Raw genomic sequence first — 19606 nt, 5'->3', positions numbered from 1 at the left:
TTTAAGAAAAAGATTTTTATTTGTTGCTTAAAGACAAAATTAATATAAAGTTTGCAATCATACAGAAATTCTTGTGCCCCACTTAGAACTGTGGTTGTACAGGTGAATGCTACAGTACCCGAGAGATCCATGATACAAGCAAATAACCTCCAGAAATAAACACGAGAGGCCAACGGTATGTAATTGCAGTGGCTCCCAGGCATAAGGCTGTTGTACCATACAGAAGGTTTGTGTATAAAGAAGTAGTGGAAGTCAGCTCAGTAAACGCTGAATCCTTGTACATAGAGACACATCAGATAGATACTTATTGCATATTATACACAGTCTCCCCCCAGGAAGCTGAAGTATTTTTTGAGGATCACATAGGTTTGGCCAGAATCTAATGTCACAGTGAAAGCTTCTGAACTTGCAGAAAGGCACCCATTAGCTTCAAGCAACTAAAACCTCTAAGCCCTGACACATTTTCACGTTTTCAATAACTAAAATGGCACCAGAGTATATATTTTTAAAATCCTCTTTAGATCATGTGTTTAAAGTTGTTATTAATTTCTTCTCCTCCTCCTCATTCAAAAGCTGTATTGCAAGTTTTCTGGCTAATGACTGGAAGGGGTTACATTTGTTTAAATAGCTTAATCCTTTCTCTATTAATAGATGTCTCTAAATAAATGTTATCTGACCTTCTATTTCACAACAGAACTGGGTAAACTCAGCTGTTCAGAAACATGCCTTTTGGTGCCTTGAAGTATTTTATTAAGATATCTTTGAAAAGCAAGAATTCAGGGGAGGAACAGCTTTGCAAGAACATCCTAGTATAAATACATAAGGAATGACTAGATTATTTTAAGTTATTACAACAGGGGGCTGTCAACACAGAGAAACCCATGCAAGGATGCATACAGGGTGATCCTGTGCTTTAAAAGACAGAAGTCTCTTCCCAGAGTATTTCTATTTCTAGTTCAATTTAAAAAAAAATTCTTCTGCCTGCAGTTAAGATTCTCCTAGTTATTATAGAGGACGTCAATCTTGAGAAAGAAAAATAAATTACGCCTCAGTTTCTCTGGGATTGTCCTAATGGGAAAGGCAGAATCTCAGTCAAGGTTACGAGGAAGTCAAGACAGGAGCATTAACTTTCTACATCAAAATCCAACTCATTCAGGAGCAAAGCTTTTATTGACTACAGCAGGAACTGGTCTGCAAATGCTACGTTCTCTTTTATGGAGAAGCGTATCTGCCGAAGAAAAGTATGCTTTGCGTTGGGTTGTGGCGAATAAAGAAAAGGAAAGGATGGTCAGCATTGAAATCCTCTTCCATAACCATGCAGAGCATAGCAATGCCGGCAGTGGCAGCGGCAGCCTCCGTACCTTCCTCGTTCACTTCTACAAAAGCCTTGTGGACAATTTTCGAGAGAAAGAGGTCACGTGCCCCTGACATTCCCGACAAGTCAGACTTGCCACTGTCAAATACATCCAACAAGCCCATAGCAGCTAAATCTGATTTGAGGTCATAGCTTTCTTCTAGCTTAAACTTTGGCAAACGCACACGAACATCAGTGGAATACAGATGCTCTGGACATGTCCATTCCTGGAGATTCTCTAAGGTAAGCTGCTGTTCCAGCTAGAATTAAAAAGACAGAGATCGTTAGGTATCACCAGCGTAGAAATACTTGTCAGTAACATTTACAAGGCTTTATAGAGCGCTATACAACTATAAAGCAACTATACAAAAATGACCATACCCGTATCACGGATAGCTCCATATAGATCAAACAAATGCTGTTAAAATTAAGTGGAGTCAGTGCATTTTTTACTTTACAAAGTAACACAGACATTTGCTTCTAGCTGCAACGTACAGAAGGGAAAAACACACGCTGATAGCAACTAAACCCAGTCATTAATCTAACTAAATGGAATTACATAAATAAAAAGAAGTAACAAAAATAATCATCAGAGAGCTCAAAGAAGCTGGTTTCTTCCTGGTCATTTAATGGAAAACAGTCTTACTAAGGCTAAGGAAATAAAGACTTTCAAAGGTAATGAAAAAAAAGTTCTGTCATTAAAAAAAATAAATAAGCAAGGCAAGTTAATTCTCATAGTTAACTTTGTTTTCGCAGTCTCCCTCATGGTTCAGTTCAGCAAGCCAAAGGACACATGAACACAAGCTACAAAACCAGAATGCAACTTCTCTTCCTGATGCAGCATGTGCACGTATTCTTTATTGCAGTGCTAGTAGAGCACTTGATAAGATACGTGGCTCTGAGAACGTGGGTTCATTAAGGCTTTGATTCTGAATGGCTGAACTTAGTCGTTAAAGAAGTACATTAGCATAGATGGGTCACCTTCTGCAGTCCAGTGGAGTCATCTTCAATGTCATCAGGTAACAGGATGATCATACTAAGTTCTCTTCCATCATAAGGCAGCTCTAAAACACGGACCTTTACTTCAGGGATATACCCAAAACGAAATTTTTTTTTCTGATACATCATTTTCACTGTCTGTCTTTCATTCTGGATGGATAAAAGGTACCAAAAGTAACAGTTAAGTAAATACTAATTTAAAGAACTGGTAGAAAACAAGTAACTTAAATTTCTTTCTTGCAAAAACTCTTCCTCCATTATATCAGGTGATTATAAAACTGCCTTCATCAGACTCCTGGCTGCCTGTTTAATAAACAGTTTCTTCTGAAGACATAATGAGTTTGTATTATATTTGCTTCTACTTTTGCTTCTGTAGCACAGTCCTCGCAGAAACTGAAACAATTTCTTCGAGTTTCTGTACCTTTATATTGCTCCAGCCCCAAAAACGACGACGTTAAAAGTCAACAAAGATCAACTCTGTCCAGCATAAAGCAGATGACTGTATACAGTATCTTGTAAAGCTGTTAACATAAGCAGAATATAGAACAAGAAAAGGGGGCTTAAACAAAATGCGTAATCATTTTAATACTGCTTACCAAGCATCACAAACAGGCACAGTTCATAGCAGCTGAAACTGCTAGCAGACAGAAACTCTGCCACACACAGGCAGGGTCCTAATCTATACGTGAGAACTGTCTCTGATGCTATTCCAGTAAGTGAGAGAACAAATAGCTTGGTGAATACAGAAAAATACTCAAATCCATAAAAAACTCTTTTGGGTGAACTGAAAACATTCATGAAAGACTTTATATTTTTTTATTTTATCTGTAAGCAAAGCTTCGCTTTAGCACCTATATCGTTTGACTTTTTTGTTAGGTATATACTACCAAGAGCTATCTGCATTACCTTATTTAACCGAAATGGCATGTCAGTGGTGTCGGCTTCATTAAATTTCTCTGCCCAGTCTCCTTTGAAATAAATAGCATTTACCAATACGAGCCTGGTCATGTTATCAACTGAGCCTTCAGGCAGCAGATCAGGGATTTTACCTTCAGAGGGGGCAGAAAAAAAAAAGTCACAACAAAATCTTGTAATAAGTTGATGGCATATAAAACATACATGAAGAAAGTGATGCCATAGAAATAATACAAATATAAATCTCTAGTCCATTCCTGTAATTAGGTGTGTTTCAGCACCTGCCTACTTCACCATACTTTTTAATAGTACACACTACTATAACTTTTGATATACAATAATTTGATGAAAATGTAATATTTTTAGCTTAAACTGTCACATATGATGCATCATACAAGAACTAGAAAACAGGCATATTTAGGATTACTGGATTTAGAAATATATACACAATATGGACCGGGACGGTCGAAAACAAATTCTCCATCTCATGAGTATAAATCTATGTTTAGGCATCTCTCCTGCACTCATTGGCCTGAATACAAAAAATGGAAATGTCTCTGAAGTTATGGGACTGTGTGAATGTTTTGCTTAGGCGTTTTCTGGTTCAATGCATCAATTGAATTTCCTAGGGTAAAATTAAACTGTTCTGAAGGCGGCAGAAAATAAAGCTATTCCTGCTGCCAAAGTATGAAACGCTGCCAGTTACTTCATTAACCTAAGTACTTTACCTTCAGTTTTCTCCTCTACCCACTGGTTAATTTCTTTCCTGGCTTCATCATAAGCCTGAAGAAAATCAACTGCAGCCAAATCAGCTCCATATAATTTCTGAGTATTAGTCAGGAAATCCTAGATTTTGGAAAGATAAGAACGGCTTTCATTGCAGGCAGATAAGAAAACATCTCTTTATGATGTAGATAAGGTGCATGTCAAACAGATAATGACCCACTCTGAGGTGGGGCTCTAACAGTGCACTGCCTGGGGGGGTTCTGGGGTTGGGTTGGGTTTTTTTTCCCCTTTTCAGGGTAAGCCTCATAGTACATCTGCCACGTATACAGCTGATGGGGTGCTTACTGCAGGTGTTGCAATATTTACCTGTCATTCTCCTGAAACAGGCTCAAGCACAGCTAGGATTAAACAAAATTCTCTGAAAGGGCTGAAGAGGAATAAGAATAGCAACCTAGGTACGCACAAAGATGTAATTCACAGGCGAAGAGGCATCTTGTTCAGACATGTTGGGCATCCCCTCCCAAATAAACAGTGTTTTCAAAAATATTTAAGTGAAGTGGTACTAGACCAATGAAAATCCAAAAAAGCTGATTGCAACAGAAACAGAGCTGGTTGCATCCTAAAAAGCTGGCTGCAACACAGAGCTGGTTGCATCCTGAAAAGCTGGTTGCAACAGAGTAGGATGTTATGATAGTTACTGTAAACTAAGAACCTAGACAAGTGATTTTTCTCTTGAGCCCAAGAGCAGCAGAACCAAACAAGCAATGAAAAGGATTTGCTGTTTAACATCCTTTAGGTGAGATGCAGAGATGCCTACAGATATGGAAAGGCATATGCATGTGTGCAACACTTTTGTCAACTGCCCAGTAACATTTAGAAATATGCCCAGAAATTTTTCTACTTTGTAAATACTCAAGGAGCTGCATTTTCCCCACCAGGTTCCACCACACCGTCACGATCTGCACCAGCGTACCGGCAAAAAGCTGTAGGACTTCTCTCCATAAAGCCGATTGGCAAGCCGTAAGAGATAGGGAGCATTGCTTCTGTTTATATCCATAGTCAGAGTCTGAAATCTTGAATGGATACCTTCAACTTTGTCAAAATGAAGCGTCTGAAATAACAGAAGAGAATTAGCTGCTGCTAATAGTCTTAAAAGAATGTACAGTACATCTATACATAGGGTGGGTCTGATCCAGCAGGTAGGTTGAAAAAAGAGAAAAGAAGAAGCTGGAAGCTGCTTGGAGACTTCTGTATACCTCGAACAATGAATGAAACCGTTTCTTGGTGCTATGCTACCTGTGTCAGCCACTCGTATTAAGCTCCTGGTTTATAAGTAGTCACAGCTGAAGCTGTTGATCATAACCCCGAGTCCCGTCTGCGTGACGTCTGCATGCCTCCCCTCCGTGGACCGCTGGGCACGAGGACTCATTCCCAGGTGGGGAATTGAGAAGAGAGACGATGCCATAGAGACACTTCAGTTTTCCTGCTTCCCCGTTTGGCCCAAGGCAGCCTGGGGTTTTGCTTTTCAGAACGTACAATCAAAACTAGCCCTGGTGAGGCCTTAAGAAAAGTTAAAACAATTATCTTTTATGGTTTTATGAAAATATAACTGCTTTATATATGTATATAAACCAAAACAGTATCATCTTAACAATCAAATGGATGACTGCAGTTTCTCTTTACCAGTAGCTCCTTTCCCAGAGGCAGGCTGGCTAGCCGAGGCTTACAGATACGACAGCGGGAGCTGCCAGACCTCACCGACAGGGAAGACTAGACCAAAGCAGGGACATTAACATTCAAACTTAAATCCTGTATTTCTCAGTAAGGAAGACTGCTGTGAAACAGCCACTGGATTCAAAGACAAGGCGTCATTTTATCTCACTGGGTTTTTGGTCAGGCTTTGCTGCCCACATTAATGCAAGCTGTCTTGTACATATGAATAGCTGAGCAAAAACATCACGGAGGCAATTTACAACAGGATTATGATCACAGAAACAAGTTTCCATAGGCTTGCAAACAGCCCTTGACAGTTATCAATCACTGCCTCCCTAACTAGCTTAGTGAGATGACTGTGCTGAAACACATTTTCTTCCCCAAGTTCCTTTTGCATGATTTCTGCTGTCACTGGGTTTATCCTAGGCGGGGCTGTCAGTTTGATTATATGGCACATACGTTCAAAGTCTGTTTGTACAAAGTAGTGGGAAAATAATTTTATTGTCTTATTCAGTAAGCACTGCACCACTCAACAGTATAAAACAGTTCCTCCTAAAGTCCAGAATGCAAAGGTGAAATTATTCACAGGCAGGTACATAATGATGACAGCAATGAGAAGTCTCACACGCCCTTTTGTGCCAGCGTGCGTTAGCCTAACAAAGGGAAAAATTAATGGTGACCGAGTCCCTTCCGTGCAGGAAGCCTCAGGGGAAACTGGCACGCTCCTACATACGCCGTTTTTGCAATTTATAATGAGCTTTTTTAAACTATCCTACCTAACCTAAGGCTATGGTAAGAATAAGCATGTGGGCTCAGCTCCTCAGGTATCCAAGTGCCTTGCTGTTACTAAGATACTGATACTTAAGTAGCATCATCATGTATTATCATAGTTGTTACGCTTTCAATATAAAACTATCTATTATCATTATGTTTCTTACAAAATACACAGTGTTATTAGTAATAAGCATACCATTCATAACCTTGTAGTACAATAGTTCTTTGTCGAAACGTCTCATGAAAACTAGTAAGGCCTTGCTGCTGGGAACTCCCATCAATTTAAATGGAGACTGATTAATTAATGAAATTATTTTCCTACTTCAAGAATTAACTTAATAAGTGAAATTAAGTGAGAAACAAGGGCCATAGCAAATATGGAAAGAGGGCAGCAGAAGGTAACTGCAGAAAAGAGCCCCTGGAAGACTCACTGAGCACGACAAAAATCTTGTCCTGAGCACATAAAAGTAATACCCTCCTTTCATTTTCCTTCCTCTAAAACACAACAATTTTTAATGTAAATAAAATATAAAGCAAAAGAGAATTTTTCCTTTTTTTTTTTTTTTTTTTTTACTAACCTTCAGCACCTGGGCCTCTGTATTGCCTTTGGCCCCCAAAAGGACCATGGCCAAAGCAGCAGAGACACTGACAGGAGAGAAGAAAACGTTTCCTGTTGGGTTGGTCTCATTAAACCTTCTGAGCAGATCAAGTGCAAATCTGCTGTTGGCATTACGCAGGTTCTCCATGGTTTATAGCTGAAAAATAAAACAGTCAGTAAGGACTCCAGGAAACACTCTTCAAATACCTAACCTAACCTTGTGTGACTCACAAAGACTGGATTCATCTGGCTGCAGCTGGGTACAGAAACAGCAAGAATTTCATTGTCAGTGCATCATCTTCAAAAAAAAAATCAGTTATATTGAAAAAGTGTATTTTTTTCCATGTGAATTGTATATCCCAACCTACCCTATGACGCTACCTTTAAAGAAATTATTTTTTAAAAAAAATCTTTGCTTTCTACCTTGAAATAGGAAGTATGTGTGCTGGCAAGATTGCAAGTTAAAAGCCTTTCAGTCTCACAGACCCAGCACAGTGCGGAGAGCTCACTCAGGCAGCCTCCCCCCAAAACCTTCTACCCTAATGCTGCACAGAAAGTGTTCACAGTAACCATTCAGGGAGATTTAGACACCTTTCAGCAAGCTGCCTGTCTTTATGGCACAAACCACGGCCGCAAAAAAGGTGTCAGTCCTGCCAAAGGCTTAAGTACGCGCTTACCTTCAGCAGCGTAAAGCACCGCTATTTTCACCAGCCTGCTCTGCTGAGAACAAGCGAGCTACCTGCACGCTGCGTCCAGGTACAAATGCACCTGAGTCCCAAGAGGGCTGAGAGCCGGGGGTTTTGTTAGCTGAAGATGACGTACGGTCTAGTGAAGGCAGTGGCGCAGAGCGGATAGAGCTTCGGGACTGACACCGCGCAGCCGGAGCAGTGATATCATTTTGGTGAAATGCTCCCTAAGGAGGCCCTTGGAGCAGGGTGGGGTGAAAGGTGTGAGGGCTGGGTCAGGTGCAAAACCCTATGCAAAGGGTAGTGGCAGTACTGCTTGATGCCGTAAAACCTTCCTGCCCACCCAGCTCAGATTCCTGCTTCTCTCTGCTTGCTTGCGGTGGGGACTTCTGCATTTGGTAGTTTCTAGCTCACTTCCTCAAGAAACAGGTATTTGTGCGCCTGCCCCCAGCAAACAGAGCACCAGCCCAGTAATACCATTACGAGTACTGTCCAGACCCAACTACACGGAGGAGTCTGCACCACAATTTGAGTATTTTCAGCACAGCCTTTCTACAGGAATTGCAAAACAACAGCATCTGCTTCCACTGCCAGATGGATAAACACCCTGCATCTTTGCAACGTTGGTTTATCTTGCTCTACGCCAAAAAGAAAACAACCAAAAAAACCCAAACGAAAAACCCAGAAGCATAGTTTTACTTTCATTTACTGACACGCCACACCATGCAAGCGTTTCACTGAAACCTGCCGGTTACAGCCCCCAAGGCTGCCCGAGCGGCTCCGGCCGCCCCGCTCAGACCCCGCCGCCGCGGGGGTGGGGAGGAGGAAAAATTTCCCCTTTTCCTTCCGTTATCGCCCCATTCCTGTATAAAGCACCCGGGGGCGGGGGACCTCGACCCCCTCCCGTCCTGTTGTAACCCCAGCGCAGCCAAGAGCCGCTTGCCTGCCCGCCCGCCCCCCTACCTGTCCGGGCCAGCGCGGAGCGGAGCTGCGGGAACCCCTGAGCCCCCGCCGCAGCGGGGCGGGCCGGGCCGGGCCGGGCCGGGCCGAGGGGCGGGCCGGGGGGTGGGAGTCCGCGGCCGCGCCCGCACCGGGGCCCCCGGGAGAGGCCTGGGTTTCCCGGCAGAAAGGAGCGGGGGTCCGCGGGAGTATGATTAAAACCCAAACCCCTCCGGCACGAGCGATATAGGATTGGGGTTTTTTTGCCCCGTGGGACGAGGTCCTGGGGCTGCCCAGGGCGGCGCGTCTCTGGCTTCCCATCGTGCTGCTAGGTTTACGCTTAGCTTTTAGGTCACAGTTATCTTTTTTTAAAAAAAAAAAAATGTAAAGAAAGTAACAGCACAGAGCGTTCCCTTTGGTTTAACCCCATTTTTTCTGCCTCAGCCCTGGATCTGCCCACCAGAAGACCCCCACCACCCCTTCCAGCATTAGGTGCACAGCACCAGCCCTTTAACACGAGCATACAACATTTATTCTGGTAACTACACTGCTGCCCCCTCCCTCCCAATAATGCTTTTGTTTTCTTCACCTGAGACTGCCAAATTACTGTGCACTGAATTAGCAGCACCTGGATGATGACCACTAAACCTAGATTGGGAGGTAGCACAGCAGTCCTGCCCAGGAACAAGTGCTTGACTCATAAAGGCTCTTTGCTACAACTCCTTGCAAGGCCAACCCCAAACTCCATGGCCACCCACATAGGTTCTGTAGGATTCAGAAAATCCTGTGTTTAACAACAAATTCTAAACAAGCTGCATAGACTACAACCAGCTTCTATCAAGAAGCAGTTGTTTTCCTCTCATACTACAGATAAAAAAAAAAAAAAAAAGGCTAATTTATGGTTAAAAAGGAAACAGAGTCCTACACCATTTCAGGTTTTTTATTATTTCAGAAACAGCAAAACAAATCACTGTATTAGGGAAAACTATTTCAGCAACGTCTTTGGTATTATACAGTTAAACTACAGACAGAAAAAATATATAACAGCAAAAAATTAAAGCTTTGTCAAATATTGCATAGGCACCATATGCTTTTTCATTCCATTCTTCATTAAAGGACTAAAACTAGGTGACAGGTAATAAACCCAGGTGTCCTGTAGTGATAAAGCAATGATCCTCTGAATACCCTGTAAGGACATTTGGTACAAATACATGCTTTTATTTCCATTCTTGCCCAGGTTATTGTCCACAATAGCCATCTACTTGCTTAGTTATTATCCACAAAACCGTGTCTAGTCAGGATGTTTAGCAACATTCAGAACAAGCTGCCAGACTCCTTTCAGCTCTAGGGAATGTATTGAGGCATTAAATGGATGAGTCTGGAGGGGAAAAGAAAAAGGGGGTGATGGGAGGAAAAAGGGGGAAGGGAGGTAAAGACATGCTGCAGCCTCATCAGAACCAAAGTTAACTTCTTCCCTTCCTATGAGATGTCACTGCCTGACTTGCTGCCTGGTGGCCACAAAAAGTGAAGTGTGATGGGGACTACTGAAGCACTCACTGAGCAAGCGGGGCATTTCTTGTGTTGGCAAAAAGTTAGACCTTCGCGCTCAGATGCACGGGCCAAGAGAGTTGTTGTACATGGCGGTTGCTGTGTATGTCTAAGTGGCTCTTATTCTAGTCAAGCCTGAGATAAAGGCCACAGAAGTGGATTCAGGCACAGCTGGAAGAGAATTAGTGCAGAAAAAGTAGCCCTATTCTAAAGGAACAGAACATTGCGTAATGACAGCTGCCAAGATGCCTCTGTTTTAGGGAGAGCAAAACCTGCCACAGAACAAAATGCTGGAAGTTTTGTTGTGCCGGATGAAGAAGAGGAAGGGATGATCAGCTGTGAATTCTGGAACGATCATTGCACAGCGCAGCATCATCACTCCTGCTGTGGCAGCTGCCGCTTCAGTGCCTTCTTCGTTGACTTCCACAAAGGACTTGTGAACTACTTCGGAGAGCACCAGCTCGTTGCCAGCTGAGATTCCCGAGAAGTCTGCCTTCCCCAAGTCAAATGCATCAGGCATTCCCATGCTGCTCAGAAGGGGTTTCAGATCATAATCTTCTTCCAGTTTAAATCTGGGTAGAGACACCCTCACCTCTGTACAGTCCATCATTTCAGGATTGATCCAATCTATCAGCTTCTCATACGTAAGTTCTCTTTCCAGCTAAAGAAAAACCCGAAAGTTACAAAATTAGAGAGTCAAGTTTTACATAGCCAAAAGTGGTGATTACTGTGTTTGTTTACACAGTGCATAATAGGCATCTTTTTTCAAGGGTGTAGAGCATCTCAAGCCAAAATTGCAAGTTATAGTTCTCACTAGAGACTATGGCCCCAGCCAAGATCAATCCCATATGCTTTTAGTAGATACAGTAAGGATCAATCCCTTCCACATAAAGTTTACTTTTGTAAAACATGCAAGATTGGAGTTGTTTGGGTTGTTTTTTTTTTTTTTTTTAATTTTTACATATTGGAAGCAAAGGCATAGAAGAACTGATGATAAGGTCCCAAAAGGGACTGAACTCAGTTGTTCTGTCTCTTAACCACAGGATCCTCTTTCAGGTTGACAAGCTGATGAAAAAGTCTGCCCACAATGCCCTTTGCAGTCAGTGTTAGAAAGCCTTATCAATAAATTCCTTGTCCAGAGCATGAAATAACCAAAACTTGTATGGTATATCCACAACAGAAGAGACCCTACACTTTCCTCTGAGCCTGTTTCCATGTGGTGGGCCAGAGGCAACCCGCCAGCTGTTTAGAACTGAAGATCTATAAGACTTCCTCAGAGCTCCTCCAAATCTTCTCTCACCATATATGATGCTCACCATAACCACAGCTAACCTCCGCTCCTGAAGATGCTCAGGTCTTCTTCTAGACCCTCTGGCTAAGGGGGCAGCACACAGCTTGACTAGCAACGATAAAAGGCATGCCAATTGCTTTGGGAGTGGGGAGGCGTGGGACATTTCAGCTGGTGTTGAGCACCAATGACATAATAGCTTTGCAATTGAACTGCAGGTCTATGTGCAATATCAAAGTCTTCACTGGAAGGATATAGACTGTGTTTGCATTTAGCTCAACTTACGCTTTCCAAGCCAGTGGATTCATCCTGGATTGCATCAGGGAGCAGGATGATCATGCTGAGTTCATTACCAACATAAGGGAGCTCAAGGATTTTGGTCTTGAAGTCCCCAATATAGGTCATGTTAAATGTATCCTTCTTGAACATCATCTGCACAGGTTTGGTCTCATTCTAAAAAATAGGAGATTCAGCAATTAGTACCGAGCTAGTATGCTGGTCTCAAAACATGAAGCAGGCAACCAGTTGCTCAGGGCTTTTTAGAATTTGACTAAAGAGAACTAAACACACCACAGAGCACAGCCCCACCAGTGTCTTTTGTAGAGCAAGAGATAAGTAGTAAGGATCCCTGAGATAAGGATAAAATTTAAATTAAAAAAATCAAAATTATAATTTAAGATTTAATTTTTAATTACCAATGTGGAAATGTCTGAGAAATTTCCTTTAAGGCAAAAAGGCAAGGACACAAATCTGCTCACTTAAGAACTAGCGACAAGCACTAAACACAGCTGGTAAGAAGCAGGGCCTGTGTTCCTTGCTTTGCATGAACACAAAGCAATTTCAGTGTAGGTATTTTTACTTTTAGTCCATGTGGCTCCAAGTGCTATAACAAAGAGGAATTAAAATATTTTAAAATGATACTTAAAATGCCAAGAAAGTGAGAGCATTGTTTTGAATTCTTAAAAGTCGCATGGATAGTAAGGCAGGGAAAGATTTTTCTTCTCAATTTCATTCTCTGCTATCTCCTTCCATTTTCATGTGGAGCATCAGCTACTATTGTTTACATCATTGTTTCCTCCTTTTCAGTTCAGAGTTTCATTGCTTTCTCCCTTACCTTCAGGAGATAACCATGCAAGTAGTTTTTTGTTTTCAAAATAAAGCCCACTGAAACAATGCCCACAGATAATATGGCAGAATTTTTTTTTGCAGCAGCAATGACACATGAAAAGGATGGATGAGCGAAGAAAAGGCCACACAGCATGTGAAAATCAGTTAGTCTTAAGAAGTGCAAGAGTCACAGAAATTATGTCACACAATGCTGGAAAGACTCCTGGCATGTTAAAGTAAATCTTTGTCACTGGACAGATTGTAAAGTAACTAGCTTAAAACTTCAGGTTCCATCTGGGATTTCTAGTTGCTCATTTGAGGCTACTCAGACTTCTGCAACTCCTCAGTGGCTAGTCATAAGTAGGATGAAAACACAAACTTAAACCATTTAGTTTTACAGGGAGAGAGATGTACAGTCGTTTGCATACCTAAATGCAAGTTCCTTCGGTGAGCCAAGGCAGCATTTGCCCAGCCTTACATCTTACAACTTTCTCCAACAGTTACCTGGATCCCAAAGACTCTGACCTTAAAATAATAGTAACTGACCAAAGAAGAATTGCATTCAAAAGTTTCTTCATGTGTAGAAGTGCTCTTTTCTGCCTATAACCTACAGGAACGTTTCTTTTCTTATTCACACCAGTTTTATGCTAAAATAATCAAGTTTACTACTCTCAAATAGCCTGACAGCTTCACTCAACTGTTCTCTTCTCAGTTTTGTAACTGTGTAGAGGGCTACCTCTCAAACAAGCAAGCGTAAAGGGAAAAAAAAGAGACAGAATGAAAGAAATACTTAATTGTTACATAAGAGTTTCTAGTAATTATGTGAAGCTTAACAGAAACTAAACAGAGTGCTCGTATCAAAGGGAGGAGGTATAAGGAATTTCCTACAGCCTACCTAAGGTAACCCTGTTTGAATTTTTTTTTCTTCCAAGTTAAATGTATTTATTTCAGAGTACTTCAGAGTAAGAGCATACTATCAGCATTTTAGCACATCATACCTTGTTAATATGAAATGGCACTTCTGCTGTTGTCTCTTTGTTGAACTGCTTTTCCCAGTTGCCTTTGAAATAGATGGCATTCACCAACACAAGTCTGGTCTGTGAATTGAGAATCCCCTCTGCCAACATGTTCTGAATTTTACCTTTATGATACATAGAAAAAAATCCCAATTTTTAACAGTTTGACATGTACCTAATTATTATCTAGTATAATTAATTACTCTGTAATTAATACACAATGGATAAGAGAATTATGTTCCAAACAGAGCAAGAGCTCAGTGTTTGGGCTTTTTTTAATTCACAATATTTTACCTTGAAATAGCTGTTCACCCAATCCCTGACTGCCATTGAACACCACAGAGCATTCTGCAAAACACTCACCTTCAGTCCTTTCCTCTACCCAGCCATTTATTTGTTTTCTGGAATCCTTCCAAGCATGCACGAAGTCAGTCTGTTCTAGTCCAGCATGGTAGAATTTCTCACTTGACTCTATAAATGACTAACATGGACATTCAGAACAGCTTTTCAGCAATATATTTTACTCTCATTCAGCCACAGATTATTCTTAAACACACCAAGAAAGTCTGCCCACTTTGCTCCCCCAGCTTCATATAGAGCCATTAAAGTTTGGTCAGGTATGTTCCTATTTGGTTTTATACCACCTATTTGAACTAGGAATTGTCCGCTGTATGTTATTAGATCAAATGGCTTAATGGTTTACTATGCTGGAAAGTTGTACATAACTCAATTGAGAAATGATGTGGCTAGTTTTTTGGGGGTTTGCTTCAGTGAGAGAACATATGATTTTGTAAGTTTTTCTACATAAATTTCATTGTTAAGTCTCCCAGACTCATTAAAAAAAAAAAAACTTAGTTCAGAGGGGAAACTGATTTTTCTTAGGAAGAACACATACCTTCTCTCTGATTTAATATAGCTAGATCTTTATTACACAGACGCAAAGTTTTAAAGTACAGTCCATTGAATTTTTAATCTACTAGACAAGTAAAACACTAGCATTCTTTATAAAAAGAATCATTGTAAATCACTCCCCGCTTCCTCCCCCCCCAAAAAGAGATCCTTAGATGCTTCCCTAGAAGCAAGAAGATGTAAAGGTATTGTTATACATATTCCTATTATTCTTATTTAGATCTTCTGATAAGGAAAATCTTAAGAGTCATGTAATTCTCTCAGTATATTCTCTGGATGACTTACCCAACAGAAAAATTACAAAATACTCGCCATGTTGAAGAGCAGTAACAATTCTTTTTTATCATATTTACACATGATCAAGGGAAGAGATATGTCAACCATTTGTCCCACAGCCAAAAGTAAGAACAGGTTGTAGAACACTGAAGATTTAGAGTCTGACTGCTTTTATAGTGCTTTGCACCAGTTGTGCATTCAGGTCACAGGCTATTCAAAAGAAGTTTCTCCAGCAAGTTCAGATACTGGGCTTTGGCACAATCTATCACATTGGTAGGTCTCAAGTCTAGAAAGTTTGGAAAATAAACCCCGAGGTCTGCCTTTGGCCTCCAAAGAAAATAGGTAGCAAGTACATTATGCTAAAAAGCACCACAAATTTAATAGTTACTCACTGAGAGAAACTCAAATGTCTTTTCTCCGTAAAGTCGGTTAGCAGTTCTCAGTATATATTTGGCAGTTGGATCATTAATTTCAGAAAGAAGTGATTGATACTCATTGTGAGCATCCTCAGCTTTGTTCAGAGAAAGCACCTGTAGAGAGATAAACATCCTCAGTGGACTCCATGCCTTCTTCTAAACACACTTCCTTCAGCATAGTTTTTTTTTTTTAAACAACTTTTGGGTTTAAAAGCTGTGACTTGAAGCTAAAAATTTTCATCACACCTCCTGTGCAGAGCTTATAATGCAAATCAGATATGATACACCCTGCCAGATGTTGTACAAGTAATAAGTTAGGGTGCAGGACAGTCAGCAGTATTTAGTTTCCTTCACTCAAGCCAAGCATTAGAGGATGACAGAATGGCTGAGGTTGAAAGGGACCTCTGGAGGTCATCTGGTACAACCCCGCAGCTCAAGCAGGGTCACCTACACCTGGTAACTCAGAACTACGTCCAGATGGCTTCTGAATATCCCCAAATACGGCAAAATATAATTCTGGAGAAACTTTTATAGATCCAAATGAAAACAAAATATGTGTTTACACCCTCTTCCACTTTGCAAAAGAAGCAAACATAATAATAAAAATGACTGATTATGCATTTAATACTGTCAATTGTCTATGTAAAAAATATGTCAAGTGGTATTTGCCATCTGAGCAAGTTTAAAAAAATTAAACCAAGGTGCAGCTACCATTTTGACATAAATATAGGGTGGATTTTTAATTTTATTTTTGTATGTGCCTGGCTACATTTTCAAAACATGTACAATCTGATATTAAGCCCAAAGAAGATAGAAGAAAATGTTTTATGTAGCTAGAGATTCATCAAACCCACAAAAAATCTTCAATATGACATTAAGAGGTACCTAGGAAAGATCTCTGTCAAAAAACCAAACCCACAAAAACCCACAGACAACAAAACCCAGGAACCTCTTTATTACATACCAACAGAAGCTCCCCCTATAAGAGCAGGTACTGCTTACATACATACATAAGGAAGACCTCTGCTCTCTGAGACCAGAATGACAACAATAGTTTAGCATAAGTGCAAGTCACAGACATAAGACAGATTTGTTGTTCATAAGGTCCTAAATTCAATACACTAAGTTTATTAGACATACCTTTGCTATTTGGGCTTCGGTGTTGCCTTTTGAACCCAGCAAAACCATAGACAAAGCAGAAGAAATACTAAAAGGAGAAAAGAATAGATTCTGCGTGCTTTTGTTCTCACACAGCTTTCTTAAGAGGTCGAGTGCAAAAGTGGTATTTGCTGCACAGAGGTTATCCATGGTTCAGAGCCTGGCAGATAAAACACAACACAAGAACAGCTCCAGTTTATTTGAATACAAACTGCGAAGTTATTTGTCTTTTACATCTCACAATATGAACTATGCAGCAAGTGTCATAATTAGGCTGGAAAATTATCAGCTCACTGAAAAACTGATTTGGTAGAACAAAACTTTTAAATCCCATACTAGGCACTTATTTTAGTGATTTATTGTTTGCTTTTCTATTTCAATCCCTTACCTGTAATAGACAGCAATTCCCACTGATGTCCTTAGATTCTTCATTGCATCTTTTGAGATTTTCATATACAACAGTATTTTCTTTAGGATTTATTAAAACAAGTCTCCTGACTTCACAAAGACAATTATTTGCCTTTAGAGGAAAACCAGAGCAAAGAGGCATCAGAATTATAAACTCTTACCTTCTCTAAGTCTACGTATCTTCAGTATTCCCTTCAGCTTACTAGTATGCGTGCACACTGTGTTTTAAACCTAACAGCCAGTCTGGTAGAAGTTGCAGAATGACTTGACCTACAAGATAAAAAAAGAAAAGAAAAAAAGTTATTTGGTCAGCATAACAGATTACTAATTTCCTGCTGTAGTAACAAAGAAAAAATCAAAGTCCACTTCATTTCCATTTTATTGCCTACAACACAGAAACACACACACAATAAGAAAACCTGCTTATAGATAACTTCAACATGTGTAACTTGATGTCTGTCATAGTCTATATACATCAGCGTAGGTAGTTAACTAACCTGAGATTAAACCACACACCTATAAAAGGAATAATAGATATTAGAATGCTGAGTTAACTACAGATAAATCACTAGACATCGTAAGTTATCAGCTAGTAGTAAAGGTTTCTGTGTTTTGTTTTTCCCTTAAGGCAGTACCTAGTGTTGCTATGTTGCTACAAAATACAAAACCAACACCTAATTCATATTACTAATTCATTATCTCAAACAAATAGGTGGAAAGAACAAGTTTCTGCATGCATGATTTTCCACCTAAGAAAGTGTCTTGCTAATAGCTTTGCAATAAACAGTATATTTTTTTCTCCTGTTTCTCTTCTCCCATAACTGAAAGGAAAAAAAGAGGCAAGCTTAGATGGAAGCAGTCCTCCAATTCTATATGAAACAAGTAATTTAACTACATGTACTTTACAGCATAAGTAGGAGGCACTTAGTATTTTCAGTTCGTGGTGGTCACAATAAAGACCAGAACTTTCCTACAGTCCTGATACTAGATTGCTAGCAATAAGTTTTGGGGTTTTTTTTTCTTTTTACCTGGAGATCAAAACACACAGCAATAGCGACAGCATCAAGCAGTATTACCTAGAAAGTTTTTGCAGGGCTTCCATGACAGGCAAGAATGTAGAGACACAAGGACACAACTCACACTACTTGCCTACCAGAAAATCAGACAATTTGGTTAAATGCAAAGTAGTATTTCAACAGCTGGGACACAAGGCTAGGAGTTGCATCTCTACAGTTAACCATGCCTTCTCCACAGCTCACAAATAGCAACATAACAACCGATACCCTTCTCATCAGAGTGGTTTTGGAGACCTTACAGAATGACTGCACTTTAAGGAACAAAAAACATATGATATAGTCGACTGTAAACTTGCTGCAACCCTCAGCGATCAGAGGGTTTGCTCACAGAAAGTCATTCCTCGCTCTGGTCTCCCCACAGGCTCAGCAGGTGGGTGGTGAGGCACTTGTGCAGAGGTTTCTGGATGCCCTGACCCTGTGTATTCCTACCACTATGACTTTGACGCATATATTCTCAGCAGTTGACACCTATGCTTTAGGACAGTCTTTATGGACAGAAAGGCTGTATCTAGATTAAACAGCAGATACATACTGCAGCATCCCTCCCAACTACCAGTTGTGCCATGAGGGAACGTGGCCAGAGCAGGGTGCAGCTGTCCTCCAGCCTGCAGCCCAAGAGACACATCCCACCAAGACTACGACATAGATTAGCACCTGGTACCTGCAGATGACTCCCCACCTCGCCTCAGAGGAGTCACAAGCAGACTTGTGCCAGTGTTTTCCAACACTGCCAGAAGGGGAACTCAGGGTGATGAGCATCAGGCGGTGTCCATCTCCACAGAGGAAGCTGCATGGGCGGCACAAATATCCCTCTTCCCACCACCCTGAACTAAAGCACGCTTTCTTGAGGGAAGCGAGATACATTTAGGATTTGGAGAGTCAATAGCAATGTTAAAACACTTGCAGGGTAAGATCTCCGACAGCTCCAGGGAACAGCTCTCCACAGGCAGGCCGTGGGAGACTGGGGATGCCGGAGCCCCACAACTGCCCACCACCGCCGGCCCTCGGCCCTCTGTGCCGCAGCAGGCGCGGGGAGGGGCAGACAGGCGCCCCGGAGGCCTGACACTGCCCGAGTAGGTTCAGGCCAAAGGGGCCAAGACTTTGGCACTCACCAGGGCGTAGGCTAGGGAATAGGAACAGAGCCAGAAGACCCTCGTCCACGCCCGCACTGGACTCTGCGTCATGAAACACCTTATAACTCAACATTTCCGCGGTGCCCCCGTCGCTCCTACACATTAAAAGCATTCCCGACACTCCAGCTGACAAGAAGCAAAAACCAGGTCACGAAAGAGGAAAAAAAAATAATAAAAGCAATACCATGCAGCCGCTGCTCCTTTAAAAAAAAAATTAAAAATAAAAGACAAGCGCAAGCTTCTCGTAGAAAACGACGTTTGGAGGACAGCACAGCTGCCGCACTCACCCTACCGGGCGCCGCGCTCCCCTCCTCCCCAGGCCATTCCCGTTCCCCGGAAGCATTGCCCAGCTGGCGGAAAAGGCAGGAGCTCGGTCACTCCTCAGCCGCGCCCCGGCTTTAGCCGGCGGCTGTGGTGCACTCCCGCCGTAACGGGGCCGTTATGGCGGGGATGCACTGCAGCCCCCTCGGACAAAATGGCTTACCGCTGCTCACCATCGCAGAGAATCCTCACTCATACCCTCACTCCCCCCTTTATATCTCCACCGGCCTGGCCTCGCCTCGCCAC

General features: G+C 41.5%; 2 protein-coding genes across 9 annotated transcripts; both read right to left on the bottom strand.

The window, feature by feature from the left end:
- LOC129203803 (leukocyte elastase inhibitor-like) lies at positions 1-8798 on the bottom strand. 2 transcript variants are annotated; one of them, XM_054818781.1, is made up of 7 exons: positions 8729-8798; positions 7060-7236; positions 4968-5105; positions 3997-4114; positions 3260-3402; positions 2336-2503; positions 1-1614 (listed from the first exon to the last, which is right to left on the bottom strand). In XM_054818781.1, the coding sequence occupies exons 2-7, from the start codon at positions 7225-7227 to the stop codon at positions 1213-1215; spliced, it is 1137 nt and encodes a 378-aa protein (XP_054674756.1). In that variant the 5' UTR covers positions 7228-7236; positions 8729-8798; the 3' UTR covers positions 1-1212. The 2 variants fall into 2 exon arrangements, with proteins under 2 accessions (XP_054674756.1, XP_054674755.1); XM_054818780.1 differs by lacking the exon at positions 8729-8798 and adding an exon at positions 7757-8300.
- An 830-nt stretch (positions 8799-9628) lies between these two features.
- On the bottom strand, positions 9629-19597 carry LOC129203802 (serpin B6-like). 7 transcript variants are annotated; one of them, XM_054818777.1, is made up of 9 exons: positions 19224-19381; positions 18561-18693; positions 16992-17100; positions 16405-16582; positions 15241-15378; positions 14027-14144; positions 13646-13788; positions 11826-11993; positions 9629-10913 (listed from the first exon to the last, which is right to left on the bottom strand). In XM_054818777.1, the coding sequence occupies exons 4-9, from the start codon at positions 16570-16572 to the stop codon at positions 10509-10511; spliced, it is 1140 nt and encodes a 379-aa protein (XP_054674752.1). In that variant the 5' UTR covers positions 16573-16582; positions 16992-17100; positions 18561-18693; positions 19224-19381; the 3' UTR covers positions 9629-10508. The 7 variants fall into 7 exon arrangements, with proteins under 7 accessions (XP_054674752.1, XP_054674753.1, XP_054674750.1 ...); XM_054818778.1 differs by having other exon boundaries at positions 18568-18693; XM_054818775.1 differs by lacking the exon at positions 18561-18693 and adding an exon at positions 17907-17979.
- Between the last annotated feature and the right edge of the window lie 9 nt (positions 19598-19606).

Source organism: Grus americana, chromosome 2, assembly GCF_028858705.1.
Source record: "Grus americana isolate bGruAme1 chromosome 2, bGruAme1.mat, whole genome shotgun sequence".
Taxonomy (NCBI): Eukaryota; Metazoa; Chordata; class Aves; order Gruiformes; family Gruidae; genus Grus; species Grus americana.
This window is presented reverse-complemented; position numbering and strand designations above follow the sequence as displayed.